General features: G+C 31.0%; 2 protein-coding genes and 1 long non-coding RNA gene across 4 annotated transcripts in view; 1 reads left to right on the top strand and 2 right to left on the bottom strand.

The window, feature by feature from the left end:
* Positions 1-2,414, bottom strand: part of Arr1 (arrestin 1) — a 10,628-nt gene extending 8,214 nt beyond the window's left edge. The window contains exon 1 of the mRNA XM_014423704.3: positions 2,265-2,414. Within this exon, the coding sequence (XP_014279190.1) occupies positions 2,265-2,373 (109 nt within the window). The 5' untranslated portion in view covers positions 2,374-2,414. The remainder of the gene's footprint in view (positions 1-2,264) is intronic.
* Positions 1-8,577, top strand: part of LOC106682697 (uncharacterized) — a 12,986-nt gene extending 4,409 nt beyond the window's left edge. For both annotated transcript variants that reach the window (XR_001343471.3, XR_010844502.1), the window contains exon 3: positions 8,504-8,577. This is a non-coding gene — a long non-coding RNA (uncharacterized lncRNA). The remainder of the gene's footprint in view (positions 1-8,503) is intronic.
* On the bottom strand, positions 8,285-16,645 carry LOC106682682 (divergent protein kinase domain 2A). The gene is made up of 4 exons (XM_014423684.3): positions 15,418-16,645; positions 15,047-15,338; positions 8,639-8,763; positions 8,285-8,555 (listed from the first exon to the last, which is right to left on the bottom strand). Exons 1-4 carry the CDS (start codon positions 15,964-15,966, stop codon positions 8,388-8,390), a joined length of 1,134 nt encoding a protein of 377 aa, XP_014279170.1. The 5' UTR covers positions 15,967-16,645; the 3' UTR covers positions 8,285-8,387.
* Positions 16,646-16,886: the final 241 nt, after the last annotated feature.

The following is a 16,886-nucleotide window of genomic DNA, read 5'->3' as shown; positions in this document are numbered from 1 at the left end:
ATCAATTATTGTTTTCCTTAATTGGAGGTTAAACAGAAACATCTAATTATCATTTGGTAGAATTTAACCACTTTGTAAATTCTACAATGGAATTAAAATGAACAATGGGCTTAAGTGCATTCGCGGACCGTAGTTCGTAAATCTCTAGTTTGTGCCAAAGCTGGGCAAAGAAATAAACTACTAACGTCTATTAAAACTACTCAAAAGACAGTTCATTGTTTTAATAAATGTTACCATCGAATTCTAATTTGGCATACATCTATAAATAACATGAAAAGTAATATCAGTCAGAATATGGTAAAATGAGGGTGTTACAAGCTACGGATCCTTCTAAATTATGACTTATACTACTTTTACCAATCCCTAGATAGTCCCCTTTATTTACTCATAAAACAAATTTTTGGGTTCAATAATCAAGTCAATTAAAATTGTTCTACAGTGTTTAAAATACTACTGTATTTTTCAGATATTTAACCACTATAAGGATAACATAAAATATCAATGTAAAAAATCTTTCTCCCAACAGGACATTAGTTTGATAGAGGGAGATCCTAAATTTTAGCAATGAATAATTTGCGGATTCAAAACACGACGCAATTGAACAAATACATAAACAAGAAGGATAAAACACCGAAAATAAACACCTTCTAAGCTAGATGCCGATGTTAATTTAATAGTGACTGGTTGTAGCTGTAGTTTTTTTCAAATTTATAATGAATATGAACCAATAGTATACATCTAATCCTCGTCACGTTTGAATCTATTTCTTAACAGACAAAACATTTCGCCAATCATTAGGTTCTACTTTAAAATATTGTGTATCTGATGCTATTATCGTCAAAGGAAACAAAAAAAATTAATTACGTGTAGTAACTAAATTTTAAATGATGAAATTTCACTGTTAAACAACGGATTTTTCAACTTGTGCTTTCTAATGTCGTAAAAAATACAAGAAAAACCGTCTGCCAAGTACAAAGGTAAGTATACCTTCCTCGATGTTTTTATCTTATATGCTCCACTTTATTTCATTTTATCATGATTATATTTTTTCTGAAAATTTTTAATGGATAGGTAATTACCTATATTTGAAAGTTAATAATTTGTGGAATAGATTTTTAATATAGATATTAGTGGAATAGATGGAATAGATAATAGAATTCCTAGAATTCCCTTCTACTTCTCGCAACAAGGTATCTTATTTGACAAAAGTCCCCTCCCAACTATTCAGCAATTTGTCTTCTTCTCTATGGACATTATAAGATATTATTGGCTAAAAACGCTTAAACGTATTTTTCTTGGCATATCTATATTTCGAAAACGTCATGTCCAGTTTGGCCCAATAGATAAGATAGTGGTGAGTGGTCACATAATATATTTTAATATTTTTTATTTAATGATATAATAAAATGATTAATTTATAAATTAATTGTAAATCACATTGTAATATAATCCAGCGTTTTTCTATTATCTTTTTTACAAGCACTGTATGTAAGAAAAATCATTCAATTTTACTTTAAACCATAACCCCCATGAACTATCAACGGAAACTTTTCGCTAACTATCCAACATTTAGAAGATTTTATTCATTAACTATTTTCTAGGAAAATTTTTTTAAAAAATGCATGAAAATTAGGATATAAACGAGAAAAAACTCTGCAGGTAGTTGTGCAGGGCAGATCAAATTCATAAGACGTCTTTACTAGCTTAAGGCCTCTTTCAAGTTAAACACAGTTGGCTTAAAATTTTATCAAAACTTCATATTTGCAGTGCAAAAAATATCTTAGAAAGAGGTAATTCAGAAGAGTTTCTTAACATTCAGACATTCTACTAAATTTCCTATACCTTAAAGGTATGGTATTCTTAATTTCATAGTTTTCCTGATTTGTTGATTTATGGTTACTGCTCTATTTGTATGAGGGTAGTGTCATGTTATAAAGCCTAAAATCTTCCTCAATAAATGGTTTATCTAACACAAAAATGATTTTTCAAACCAACAAGATAATTCATGAAGTTAACACATCCAAGCAAACTAACTCTTCAGCTTTTTACACATATACTTTTCACATATTTTTAGATATTTTATACAAGGAAGAGTGGTCTCTTCTACTACAGAATCCACAAAGATTCCACAAAGAACTTGAAATTCAAAAATTAAAATTTCAGATATTGTCAAGATAAATAAATGCCAATGTCCATTCTGATTAAGATGTATATATAACATAATACGGCAGGCAACCAGAGCTATATTATAGTAGAGACCTCACCAATTGGTTCAATAGCTGTCACATGATCCACGATGTCCCTCTTGCCAAGGTACACTGTCACTTTTCCGTTTGGGGAGACCTTCTTGAAAACTTTAAAATTTGCCACCATCTTGCTAGCTTAGTTCAAGCCCAGCAAACTGTTGTGGCAATTACATGAGTTGTATATATGTACTCCCCTCCCTTCAAAAATGAAATACATATATGGTTTCTCTAATCCGATTTGGTGTTCCAAACTGGATTATTTACTTGGCTTCATGTGAGGCCAGGGACCATGCCACAGGTATATCTCATTAGTCAGGTGGTATTGGAGCTAGCATTTTGGTTAATTGCATCAGTCAAAGCAAGATAGCATTGTAACATAAATAATCATAAATGAAATAAAAAACTTTCTTCTCTACCACAGCTATGACAATTGCTTTACATGCCTTACATGAAGGATAAATAAATGTTAATAACGGAACAATAAAAAAGTCTTTCAAGTACATTTGTCAGTATAGTCTCTTCTCACGATTTATATTGAATAATAATAATAAAATATTTATTAAAGCTTTTTTAGATTTCTTTTCAGGACTTTATTTTATACACTTTATTGTACTTATTATCAACTGATCGTTTCAGGCACTTCTGCCCATTATCAAGTTCTACAAATAAAAATATTTACAATCAATAGTTTTACAATTAACATACAGTTACCATCTACTAAGTTTACATTGCAGTTTAATAAAAAGATTTCTAGACATTAACACACAAATAATTCAATTTTTAACTATAAAAGCATTCACTTCACTAACTTAAAACCATTTACACATCTAAAATATTTCTGAGATTAAACTAGTTATTGTTCTTATTTTTTTCCTTATCTTATCATTAATATGTGGGCATCAGTCATTTTAAATTGAAAATCATTTTTATATACTCCAAAGTCCTATTTTTTATTAAAAAGCTTATTTTTGTTTTCATTTATTGTTTTCAAAAATTATTTGCCTTTTAGATTGTACTTTTTTTCTTTCTTATCCAAATTTCAGTGCACTGAATGGACTTTCTGCAGAATACTATATCGATGAATTATTTGTATGTTATGTAAAAAATTTTAATTAAAATGCAATGTAAACTTTGTTTATTGTAACTGTATGTCTATTGGAAAACGGTTGATTCTAAATATTTTTATTTGTAGAACTTGATAATGGGCATAAGGGCCCGAAATGTTGTTCAGAAGATATAAGGAATAAAGAAGTAGATAAAGGGTATAAAATAAAGTCCTGACTTTTTTTTTCTTCTAAGCCCCATAGGTGAGTGGGATTCTCATGATGAAAACGGATTGAGGGTAGACTTTTTCTGCATGCTAGTAATGCATTTTAAGAGGGAGGTGAGGAACTTTGATCATTTGGTGTAAGCTGTATTTTGTGTCAGTCTGTTGGTGATGGGGCTCACCAGGTTTGTTGCTTCAAATGATTTAGTTACTTCTACTCAGTTGAGTCTAAGTCTGTATGTGTCTGCCATCTTTGTGACCGTCCTGTTGGTGTGTCCTAAATAATGGGTTCGTACAGTACTGACGGCTGTCAAAAAATTTGGTGTCTCCTCGATATAAATTCTGTCAGTCGGAAGTTCGAACGTCATATGTATGTGGTCCGTCTTTGCACTTTGAAGTGAAGTATATCTTACTATACGTCTTAGTATACCGCTCTGAAAGTGTTGGAACCTCTTGGCTGTTGAAGGTCCAATGTTGGTCAGCATAGGTACTCCGTAGAGCAGGGCTCGCCTCAGAACACTTTTGTAGATCAGTAATTTGAGGTGGAGAGAAAGAATATGAGAAGTTAGCAGGTGATTAAGACTGTAAGACTTGGTCCTGACCTGCTTAATCTTCTAATTACAGTGCCGAGCTAGCGTCAGGTGTCTGTCAAGGGTGACACCCAGTTATACTATGCTGCCTGTTGGTCTATTCTCATACCCTGTCTCCTGATAGACTTTAGGAAGAGACCCTTGTTCTTCTGAAAGGAGAAAATAATACAGTTGGTCTTCTTGGAATTAACTGTAATATTCAGCCCTTTCAGTTTCTTGGTTATTTCTGTACAAACTTCTCCACCTGCTGTAGAGCTGTCTCTTCATTCATTGAACTACTGTAGATGGCTATATCTACAGTAGTTCAATGAATGCAATAAAGTCAATAAAAAATAAAGTCCTGAATTTTTTTTTTCATGCTGTTATTCAATTTCAGGCATTTTTTAAATATTGCTCGATTTAACTATCTTAAAGTCTCCTCTTCCCGTTTTAAGCTAATATTTCAAAAGTGATATAGGACCATCGCTCCTTGGGGTCTTAGCAAGGCGGGTTCGGAGGAAAAGGATTGCTTTTTTGTTTTTATGATCTCCTGTGAGATTGTGACATGCCGTACATCAACCAACCTACTCAATTTAACCTATTGCTCGATTTAACTATCTTTAAGTCTCCTCTTCCCGTTTTAAGTTATAAATTTGTTATAAGCAATAAATCTATGGATTAATTCAGTGGTGCTAAGTACATTTCCACTAGCTTTTCAAAATGTACAATTAAAGGTTCTGTTTTTTAGGAAATTTATTGGAAAGTTGTGAAAAGAAAAGAAATTTAATACATATTGTATTATTATAACCCTATATAAATTGTGAGAAGAGACTACAGACTCATGTACTTGAAAGACTTTTTTATTGTGTAGATATTAAAGTTTTAATTAATAAAACCCTTTGAACTTAAATTGTAGGATTGCAACTAATTATTTATATTTAAAATTTTTATTTGTTCTGGGGCCAACTTCCATAAATATAGAGTTAGCCAGTACAGTAAATGCCATATACACAAATACTGATTCTCCAAAATAATAATAAATTAAAAAGTATTTATATAAATAACAAACACTACGACTAAGCTGGGCATTATGCGCACTAGCATTATTAGACAAAAATGTTTTAATAATTCCTATCTCTCGTTATTGTAGTATAACCTTAACACAAGGAAATATTTAGTGAGATGCATCCATAACACAACTTTCACTTACCACTCTACTTAAATTTGAAATCAATCCTCGCTCATTTCAGAACAGATATTTCTATATCATTGCACTGTGGCAATACTTTCCCATACTAATTTTCCTAATGAGCCTATCAGTTGACAATTTGACTCCCTCTAATTTTAACAAAAATGCTTTTAATATTGTTTCTTGTTATAAAATTCTAACAATTTTTCTTTTGCAGAAGTATGACAGAAAAATATAACAGTTCACTAAAGTTAACATTCTGGCATTTATTGAATGATAAATTGTTAAAGAATCAATATAACAGATCAATCTAATATAATATTAATCAGTATAATAGATCTACATTACAACTAAAATTATTATTAATTTGGCACTAGAACTCAATGTCGAGTGCTGGTCTCCTGCACCAGCCTCCACCAATCATTACGATCTTATGCGGCTGCCATTCAGTTCCTCATTTCCATCATGGTCCATCACCACTCACACCGTCACTCCATCAAAAGTGAAGGGCCTCTGCCTCTTGTTCCATAAAGTACCTCCGTCACTATTTTCCAAGGCAGATCATTCACAGCCATCCGAGCAACATGCCCGGCCCATCTCAATCTACAGAGCCTTACAAACTGGACAACATCTGGTTCCTTATATAAATCTTTGAGCTCCTGGTTTGTTCAACGTCTCCATATCTGGTCAACCTTGACAGCTCCAAATATTTTATGGAGAATCTTCCTCTCCATAACCATTAAGTTGTGCTTACCAGCCTTGGAGATACTCCATGTTTCCAAGAAGAATTGGCCGAATAATTTTTTTATACAAATAAATCTTGGTGTCCTTAGACAAGCCACGGCTCCTAAAATACGGACTGAGGCTATACAGCAGTTGGAACATAGAAATCTTTGTTTAATTTCGGAGTCCACAACATTGTCTAGGGTTATGAGTGATCCAAGATGCACAAACTCGGGGACTTTTCCAAAAGTTTATTCTCCAATCCTGATTTCTTCAGTGGCCATGCACTTGGTCTTTTCTGCATTCACTTCAAACCCCATTTTTCTTGCAGCTAATTTCATAAATCTATCAGAGACAGCTTGGAAAGAGCGTCTAGCAATGTCAATGTCATCAGCAAAAGCAAGAAGCTATATTGTTCTGCTGAATATTATTCCGCTCACTTAATTCCAGATTCTCTAATGGCCCTTTAAAGAGCTAAATCAAAGAGGAGGCAGGCCAATGCATCCCCCTGCCTTAGTCCTCTTCCTGAGACAAATTCATCAATCTTGCATCTCCAATGCATCTCACCTCTCTCATGGTTAGTTTTACTATTCTAATTAACTTCTCAAGGATGTTGAATTCTCTCATTGCCTAGTACAACTGTTCCCTATGAATGCTGTCATATGCTACTTTGAAGTCAACAAATAGGTGGTGTGTTTTAATCCCATATTCTCATCCCTTCTCAAGCATGATGCACATGCATAAACAGAATATTAGGTCAGTTGTGGATCGTCCTTTCCAAAAACCACACTGGTACGGACCAAAGCTCTTTACTGCAAAGGGGAGTAGGCACTGAAAAAGGCTGTTGGACAGCAATTTTTTTGCACAAGATAGTAAGGAGATACCACTATAGTTGTCACAGACCATCCGATTACCCTTTTTATGGATTGGACAGATTATTGACTTATTCCAAGCTTCTGGCATTACTTCATCTGTCCAAATCTGAATGACAATGTTCTGGAGTATTTTCACCAACTCACTTCCTCCAGATTTAAGTAGTTCTACATTACAACTAAAATTTCCGGAAATGAATTTTCAACATGGAAAAAACATTTTTCTGTTATTTCCTTGAGTTAATTATCAAATCCTTTTACAGTTAATATTCATCCATTTTTCACTGTTAGTAAAAATATGAGAGTTAATTACCTCAAAAAAACAAAATTAAAGATACTTTAGAGGAAGCCATTTAGAAAATTCACCATTTAAGTCAAGTAAGACTATTTCAATGAGGATATGATCTAGCTGATATTGAAAACCATTTAATTGTACATTTATATATCGAGTTTAATAAAAATAGTTAGATCAATTTTTGAGAAAATAGAATATACATAAACAAATCAAATCAATAACATTGTACTTCTGGTTAGTTGATTTTATCAAAAAAGCTGTTGTCACATCCCAGTTATATACCCACTTTATATATATAATTTCTGTTACATACTTATCCTTTAGGAACTAGACCATTCAAACACACATACACCATTTTGCGAGACTTCGTTATTTGGACTCATTTTTGCATAAGTCTGATTAATGCTTTAAATCCCTCACCTTGCCTTTTTATTTTTTTTTTTTTGACATCAATCTTACCTTTTAAATACGATTAGGCAACTTATTATTATGTATTGAGTTCAGGTATGAGATATTAAAACAAAGGTAATAAATCTAGCTTGTTCCTTAACATATATTTTTTATTGCAAAATGAAAAAGTATAACAGTACATAGATTAACACTTTATATTAAGAACAAACAATTCAATTTTAATTTTACAAATATGTTCCAGTTATAATTTTAGAATTTTGTTTTATACACCTAATAGTTCAGGCATAGGAGTGATGACTCCACCCCATGTTGGTTACTGAAGAATCACATTGTGGTTTTCTAGGATGTTAAATAGCCACCCAGATGTTTGGACCATGGAGGGTCTGATTCAAGGAAAGAAATATAGGTCTTAGACAGTCTGCTTACAATGAATGTCAGCCATAAACCATGGTTTTAGACCAAATTGACAATGTCCTTGAACACAAATGAACTGGTGAGAAAGACAAAGGGACTGGTTCTGGAGCTTAGTGTGGCCTGTCACTGTGCCATAGAAACCAGGGGTTCCCTTTTCCCAGGCTATCTGAGCTCCAGTCTATCTGTACGGTTACCACAACATGCAGCTAATGATCTCCATATTTTGAAATACCAACAGAAAAAAAAAATCTCATGGTTCTCTTTTTTAATGTTGGTCATTTTCTGGAATATCATACTCTTTTCACCTTATTTATTTGGGGAAAAAATTAATAGTTCACCCATCATGTTATTTGGAAACGCGTTAAAACAAACAAAATTACTTTTGAATAAAGAATAAAATGCTAAATATACTTTTCCAATAAATACATAATTCTTTCAGCAGTTTCAAATCTAGAGGATTCTCTAGGCCGAATGCATTCTTCTATAAAATGACTAATAAGATATAATTTTGGTTCAGGTACAGAATGAAGAAAACCTCCAGGCAGCAGCTCACTATCAGATAGAATTTCCTTAAATAAAGAATAAAACAGACTTTTTAATTTTAATTAGAAGTAATGAGTTAATAAATAGATAGGTATAAGTCATTTATTACCTTGCACAAAGCATAGATATTATGATCACTGACTTGGTGAGAGCATATTTTATCTGCTTCAAATGTTAAGCAATTAGGACAATCATAATGCTTACTTGTGTGATTAACCGACCAATCCTTAGGCCCTAAAAAATAATGGAACCAATCTATTTCAAATCTTATAGTGCTCAATAATATCAACAGTGTCAATGGTTGCAGATAAGATATCAAGAGATTTAACAGAACTAATTCAATCAAATTTAATTCACACATCCAGGAAATGATGAAGCCAAGCTAAAATAAAATTTTCTAGGGCTTTTGATTTAGGGAAACAATGTACATACACTTAGCCACATAAAAAGTTGAAGGCGTGCATTATTCCAGACATATTCTACAGGCAGGAAATTATACAAAAGGAAAAAGATTTACACAAAAATGTTTTATTTAAAAAATTAGTATTTTCGACTAAATAAAAATCATAATATTACCAAAGGGGAATACTGAGAAAACAAATTATATTTGTGCGAAAGTCTATTTACAACATTTACATCATTAGGGTACCAACCTATTTTTGCCAAAATGGGAAGGAGTTCTTTCTATGGGTCTGCCAGGAAATAAAAGTCAATCCTCATGCCATATTAAATCTGCAGGCTGTTTTTGAGTGCACCACAATACAGCCACTGCAGTCTCAAAAATAAAATTAAAGCTTCATTTTTAATCCTCTTATTCTCTGGTTATTTTATTCATTCTATTTAATTACTTTTTATTCTGTTCACTATAAATTTTCTTTATTTTGTTTTTACTTTTATAAACAGCAATTTTATTTTGTAAATAACAAATTCTAAATATTTAACTAAAAAAAAGTCTACAAATTAACAAAGAGAATTGGTAGGCAATCAATAACACTTAAAAGCTACAGCAAGCTATCGAGGAGCTGAATTTGGAGATCACAAACAATTTTAAAATCTAAATTAATAGCAAAAGCAGGCAGCTTTTCTAACACTAACAACTAAATTACCTCTATAAATGGAAACCATTGATTAAACAATGGATTTAAAGATCCAGATGTACAACTTCATGTCATATTTGTGTCAATGGAAAGATTAGAGAAATCTAAATTGAAATCGTTACACCCAAATGTAAAGCAGTTATTCATTCAATATATCACTCCAGTATTTGAGATTAAGGCTAAGCAACTTGATAAAATCAGAGGTTCCTTTGAAATATTGATTTTAGACTTATTATAAACCACACACCTACACCCGAAAGGTTTGCCTAATATAATATAAATATTTAGTGATGTTGATAAAAAATTATATATATTTAAAAAATTTGTAATACAAGATAATTTATATGATTTGTTAATTAATATTTAAATAATATGTGTATAATTAGTTTTAATTTTCATTATTCCTTTGTTTTAAAATTTGAGAGAATCCTGAAGAGGGAGGAGTACTCTGAAACATTGGTTTGTTTCATATAATTAAAAAAAAATAAAATAAAAGAGTTTATAATGTTATTTAAAAAACCTAAGGAAAGTACAAATCACTAAATATTTATATTATATTAATTTTAGAGATTTGGCATTTCTGCCATAATTACTACTTACAAAGGAGCTAATTCAAGAGCAAGCCAGATCTTCCTGTTTTCTTGGATTACGCAGCTGTTGTGCCTCATATAAAATTTGAAATCCAACATGATCATTGATAGAAAACACCTAACATCTCCCATTTAAGCTCTAGGCTTCAACCAACAGTCAACTTGTGTATAAGAGCAGTATCAGTCATGATGGCCTATGGCGAGTCTTTGTTGGTCCGAGTGCTACTGGAGACAATTCATCCAGAAGGCCCTGAAGTTTTTGAAATATGGAAGAACATTAAACAATAACTACATCATCATAGTTTAAACTCAATAGAAAGATTGAGAGTGACTCCAGAAGCAAGATATCTGCATCAGTGATATCATAATGACTAGTTCATGTTGCACACAACATAAAAATGATGTTATAGAAGCCAATTAGTGAAATTTCAAAAATTATGTTCTTGAAAAGAAAAAAAAATAGGTAATGACACTTATATTCTCAAAACAGTGGATTTCATGTTCCCCTTGTTTTACAAACTTTTAGTACAATTTAAAGAAAATATCTATGTCAATAAGACATTATTCCTAGATTAAAAATACAGGTGATGATTGTAGTCCCAAAGCTGATCATCTTAGATCTACTATAAGAATAGTAATGAATAATACTTCAAAAGCTGTTCCATATAATGGCAACAAAGTCAGTGTTGCTTCAATGTTGCATTCAAAACATTTATTTTAATTGACAGAAAAGTTTGACACAAAACAAAATATATTCCACAATTACAATTAAAAGCTTTAAAATTAATAAGTAACACTAAAAATATGCCACACTCTGAATTCTTAAAATAATTACCTTAGATCACCACAGTTTCTCTAATAATCAAGATTTAGAATAAAATTTCCCAATTCATAACGTCTTGATTTCTAACAGCCATGCTGTTATATTTCAAAGTGCAACTGAGTTATGTGCAATAATTCATACAATATAATATCGGCTGCTTCCTAAATAAATTAATATTAGTTGAATATCTATTTATCTATGCCAATGCATTAATATTTATCATTTTATTAATATTAATACAAAATAAGTTTTTAAAATTCATTAATAATAAATTATACTATCTATCAACATAAACCCATTGCATGTCTATTGAGAAGTATTTTACTATAGACATGACAACAATCATTGAAAATCAAATCGTCTGATCTCTTGTACTTGGTCACACACACTTATGGGACCAACTACCATTAGATGGTATGACTTAAATTTAAACTATATCAATTCAAAATCATTAAATTCTCTGTTGCTTAATATTCTATTTAATACAAGTTGATGTTGCAAAAAAAAGTGCATGGTTTTCATTTAAAAAATATTAGTTTTAATATTCTTTATTAGAGTAAAAATTGAAGTACAAAGTTGATGAAATACCGCACCCCCAAAAATATAAATGAGCTAATGTACAGAACTTCTCCAAAGCTTTACAGATAAAAATACCATAGGATTAGGCTACTTGGAGTGGGTACTTGTCTTAAAGAAACCTAATAGCTGACTTCATCAAAAATTTACTAAAAATTATTTTCAAAGAATATATATAATGAAAGAAAAATTACATAGAGAACAACAAGTGAACTTCTAACAGCATCTTACCTCCCATTTAAAAGTTTTAGATGACTAAAATCACAAAGGAAATATTTGTTTCAGGCTTTGGTAATATTAGTGATTGGATATTATCAATATTTAACTATATTAATCTTGAAACCAATATAGATTTGGTTAGGGCACAGTAATTGACTTCCAATTCCTACACTTGTTAAGAGATAAGTAAATCACAAACAGGTACTTCATCCACAGTGATTAGTCTGACAGCACAAACAAAATAGTATTTGATGTGATCATTTGATTAAAACCAACTGAAACTATCCAGCATTGTCATGCTGGCTTCACAGTTTTTAACATAAAAATAAAGACAGTTAAACTACTTTTTAACAATGATCAGTAATACTTTTAATTAGGAAAACTAATCAGTAATTAAACTTAAAGGCAACTCCTGATTATCTATGAAATTTAATAACATGATTACCGGGAATAACTGAAATTCGTGGATAATACAACAAGTGCTTAATTAAATCTACAAATTATTTAAGAATAAGAAAAAAATATGAATAGTTTAATATATCATTACCAACATGTTAGTATGAGAATATAGTTATATTAGCAGTTGCTTTTCAGGAGACCAAAAAGAACTTTGCATTCTATTTTTTGCTTTGATCTATTTTTACTATCTAATTGGGAATAATTATTCATCTCTCTCCTTTTATTTCTCTAAGCCCTAGAATAATGTTTTTCTCAATAAATCTTAAAGATAAATATAATTCTTTAAGATATAATTTGATCTTAGTTTACAAGACATTTACTGTTAAGTTAACATAACTACGAATTCGAAATTCATGGCAGGTGACAGTATATATAGAATAAAAAAAAATTTAAATTGTTTTGTAACATCGCAGATTGAATTATGAACAAAACCAAGTTAATCAGCCATTAATGCATCATGACATTCACATATCTCACATAACATTATCATTTCATAACTTACTCATTGCACTGGATTCGTACACTTATCCTGATTCATTGAGTAAGGTCCTCAATACAAGGCTCATCAGTGTCACAGTTAATCTTATCAAAACATGATCTTTTCGTCATTTTTTGATAATGATCCTGGCATTGAAGGTAAAAATGATTTGAAAGTATTAATTGCCAATTTGAGAGCTATAATTTCAAAAATGCTATCAAAGATTATAAAATCTTTACGTCAGATCTGTAAATCCTCTTTGTTACCACTATTACACCCTGATTCATGGGCTGAATAAGAGCAGTCACTTTTGGCTATAAAAAATTGTTAATGATCTGTCCATAAGCTGATTTTATAACTTCTGCAGGGTAACATGTAGTATAATTAATGATGAGCCTTAAATGTTTTTTTTTTCCAATTTCAGATACTCTTGAATCTAAGAATAACATGCGTTTTATACCAATCCAATACTACAACCAAAATAGTTACTTTTCTATGCTAGACATACGTCTAGTCATCCAAAAGTGATTGAAAGAGCTCATAAATATTTCCAATTAAGTCCTGAAATCACTCCATATTGTAAATCTGTTCAGATAAATGAGCATTTTTTCAAATTACTCAAACTCAACCTTAAAATCAATGTCTTGGAGTTTAGTGGTATCTCACAAATACTGTGGTGCAGCTTAAACCTGGTAAGCCTTCCTGAGTAACCATCAAACTCTCCTTTGAGAGTTTCACTGGGAACCGGAGAGGTTCACAAACCAGGTTAAAAAATTGACATAGAAGCAATTCTGGGATATGAAATAGGAATATTTTTCTTGTTCTTCGCCTGTTGAAATTGGCTTTCTTTTTTTTCATTGGCAAAGAAATGTCCAACACGTTTGGAAACAAAGTCAATTTGTCCTCAGCCTGGCCAAACACTGGCAACTTTAGTCAAGCATATAACACTTATTTCTTATGAGAATCCTCACACATGTGATTATTTAGTTGCGGTAACTGAAAAAATTCTAACATGTTCTATTTTAGACTCAATTTTTGCCAGCAAAATAGAACACACATATTCATACCTTTCTCCCTATACTGGCAATTGAAAAGTCGTTCTTGATTTTCCAGTAGCAATTTTGTCATGCACGTATTAAAATATCACTAGATATCACAGTATTCATAGAAGCAGTTAAATTACACCCTACATTGTATGATACAAAAATAAAAGAATATACAGAATAAAATCTTAAATAAAAGTTGTAGTGTGAATTGTGTCAGGAGTTTGCATGATAAAATCCATTTTGAAACTAAAACTAAGCAACTATGCAATTGCCAATGGATGCTTGGAAAAACAGCGAGCAACTTTCAACTGACCAGATATTTTAATCACCGAGACTAAGAAGTTGCCAGTGTGTGGTTAGCCTTAATTTTTTTTTTCTTAAATCACCACAGATAATCAGGATTTGATTGCAGTAAGGAAATTTATCTAATGTTTAGGTAATTACTATAACAGAATGTAGAAATAGCAGAGCACATCATTTAAGGGATTTGGATACTTAACATAGTTACAAAAAAAAAAGTATAAAATTTTCAAGTAACAGAATTCCAACAACACATGAAGTACCATTTTATCGAGAGTGGCAAGGATCACAGGATAAAAGAATTATCAAAGACTTCTAGACCTAATGTATGAGCTTATAAAGAAATGAGATGAATGAAAAAAATATATACTAAATTTAATACAAAAATATTTAATTTTCCTAATTCCATAATCTAGCGCATAAATCTAAATTCTTTGGTAAATAAATATCAAAATAATTTTGAAAAGAATGAATTAAGTTGATAAATATTTTCATTAAAAATCACTATCCAATTCAGAATAAATATATTATACAAGACAGCCATAAAAATATATCTTTTCAGGGTTCAGATATCAAATTAATAACTATGCGGCCACCCTTCTCATCCATGCTCCAGCCACTTCATGAAATTTTTTATTTCAAACAATTAATAAAATGAAGCTAAAATTGTATTAATGTTTTAATACCCTTTTTTTATTTTAATAATTAAATGTTTTTAGAACATATGCCGAACATGATTTATAAATTTAACAAATATTAAATATTATTATAATTAAAAGCTGGGTAGGATTGTATCATCCTTGGTCATCAAAATTTGTTGAAAAAGCTAAAACTTGAAATTTTCAGATACAATCGACTGACCTATAATTCAAAAAATCAATCAACATAATTTATTAAATAAAATGAACCAACGGACTAGAAAAAATTACCTATACTATTCCTGTCTATTAGAATAATATGTTCAAGATCAATATACTTCACAATTCCTTCTCGAGTAACAACAATATTATCAGGGCTAACATCTGTCAAATAGAATGCAAAATCTGGATCTTGAAATGTGAATTTAAATGCATTTTTCAGAAGCTGATAAGATATATTTGCCCTTATGTTCCATTCTGAATCATGATAATGAGTTAATGTTAGGCCACAGTCTTCAACAACAATTAATTGACCACAGCCTCCATAATACTTCGGAACTGGCCATAGGCTTGGATCCAACATCTAAGAAAATTAAAAACCAATAGGATTAAAATAGAAATAAGACACTAAAATCAAAAGAGAAAGACTAATCAATTAATACCTTGAGAATCAATGGTTCTGGATTGGAGCATAAAATGGTCCATAATCTAAAATAATCATGAACTTCATAACTTGAAGACCCAGGTATTTTATTTAAAAACCCTTCAGTACTACTATTTACAGGGCATAGTCTCAACTTGGGTAAGTGAGATGTACCAAGGGGTACATTAATTAATGAAAGAACTTGCATTTGAGCAAACAATAAACTACTGGAGTCTTTGGATACATTGTTAAATATTCTAATAAAGTCACTTTCGATTTTCTTTACATCTTCAGCAGAAACAGTTGTTTTTATTACCACACTCCTATTATTGAATTTTCCCCGAAAATAGGGTTTGGATGAAAATAAATTAATAAAATTCTGAAAAAAGGTGCTGTTAACCGAAATATTTCCTTGAAGTATATGGTCGCATAATTCTTCATTAAATGTAAAAGGCTTAGTATTGGGTCCACAATAGTCAATAAGTGCAACTTCTTTGCTATACAAATAATAACATAAAATAGAAATTAAAAGACACACTAAGGAAAATACTTTCAGAACAAACTCCATCTTATATCTGGGTACAATAGTTCTTGTTAAAACCGGCTCTCAACCCGTTACTGACAATCAACAATTCAAGTTCGTATCAAATTAGAGATATGCCCAAAGAACTTAAAGTAAATAATAATCATCAACTTCATCTTTTACTGAAACTTGACTTAATCATAGACATTTGCTTTGAGTCAAAAGACGTAACTCATTATGTGAAGGTAAACCTTTTTGTTCTTCAGTTTATTACTTCCTTACAAAGTACTGAACCCCTGACCCTTCATGGGTTGTAACGGTAGAGATTTTTTTAAAACCTTTTTGTATCATTATTAGCTAATTTAATGGATTTGATACTTCTATATCAGTTAGACCCTCACCGTTAAGACGGGTCATTGTCCCAGCCCTGAGATTGGCCTGTAGAGGATGTAGGACGTACCCACAGACCTGTTAAATTAAAACTTTGTGAAAGAAAACTATTTCATGAATGAATAAAGGGTACATTTTCCAATTTTAGAGTTAAATTAAAACGTTGTGAAAGAAAACTATTTCATGAATGAATAAAGGGCCCATTTCCAATTTTAGAGCTTTGGAAGAAAGATAGATCAATTAAACATGAATGACTTTATGTTTCAATAACTAATCTTCTCAAGGTCAACATTTACTTTTCACTAAGAGGTTCTAATAATTATCAGCCAGTCATAAAATTTATAGTGCTTGTTTCGTCATTGCTCCGTCACAAAGCTGAAACTGAGACTTTACAAACCATCTATACATTTCATTTGCAGTAATCTAAAAACAAAAGGTGTCATCTCTTCATTTTTTCAATTATTGGTATAAAATATAATAGGGATTTTAGACGTAACACATCAGTCACTATAGCACTTTTTCACCTAAGTAACAAATTTCTCTATAACCCTTAGACCGCTTATAAAATGTCTATA

Source organism: Halyomorpha halys, unplaced genomic scaffold, assembly GCF_000696795.3.
Source record: "Halyomorpha halys isolate HHAL.00 unplaced genomic scaffold, Hhal_1.1 Scaffold434.1, whole genome shotgun sequence".
NCBI lineage: Eukaryota > Metazoa > Arthropoda > Insecta > Hemiptera > Pentatomidae > Halyomorpha > Halyomorpha halys.
The sequence above is the reverse complement of the archived record's forward strand: the minus strand, read 5'-3'. Positions and strand labels throughout refer to the sequence as shown.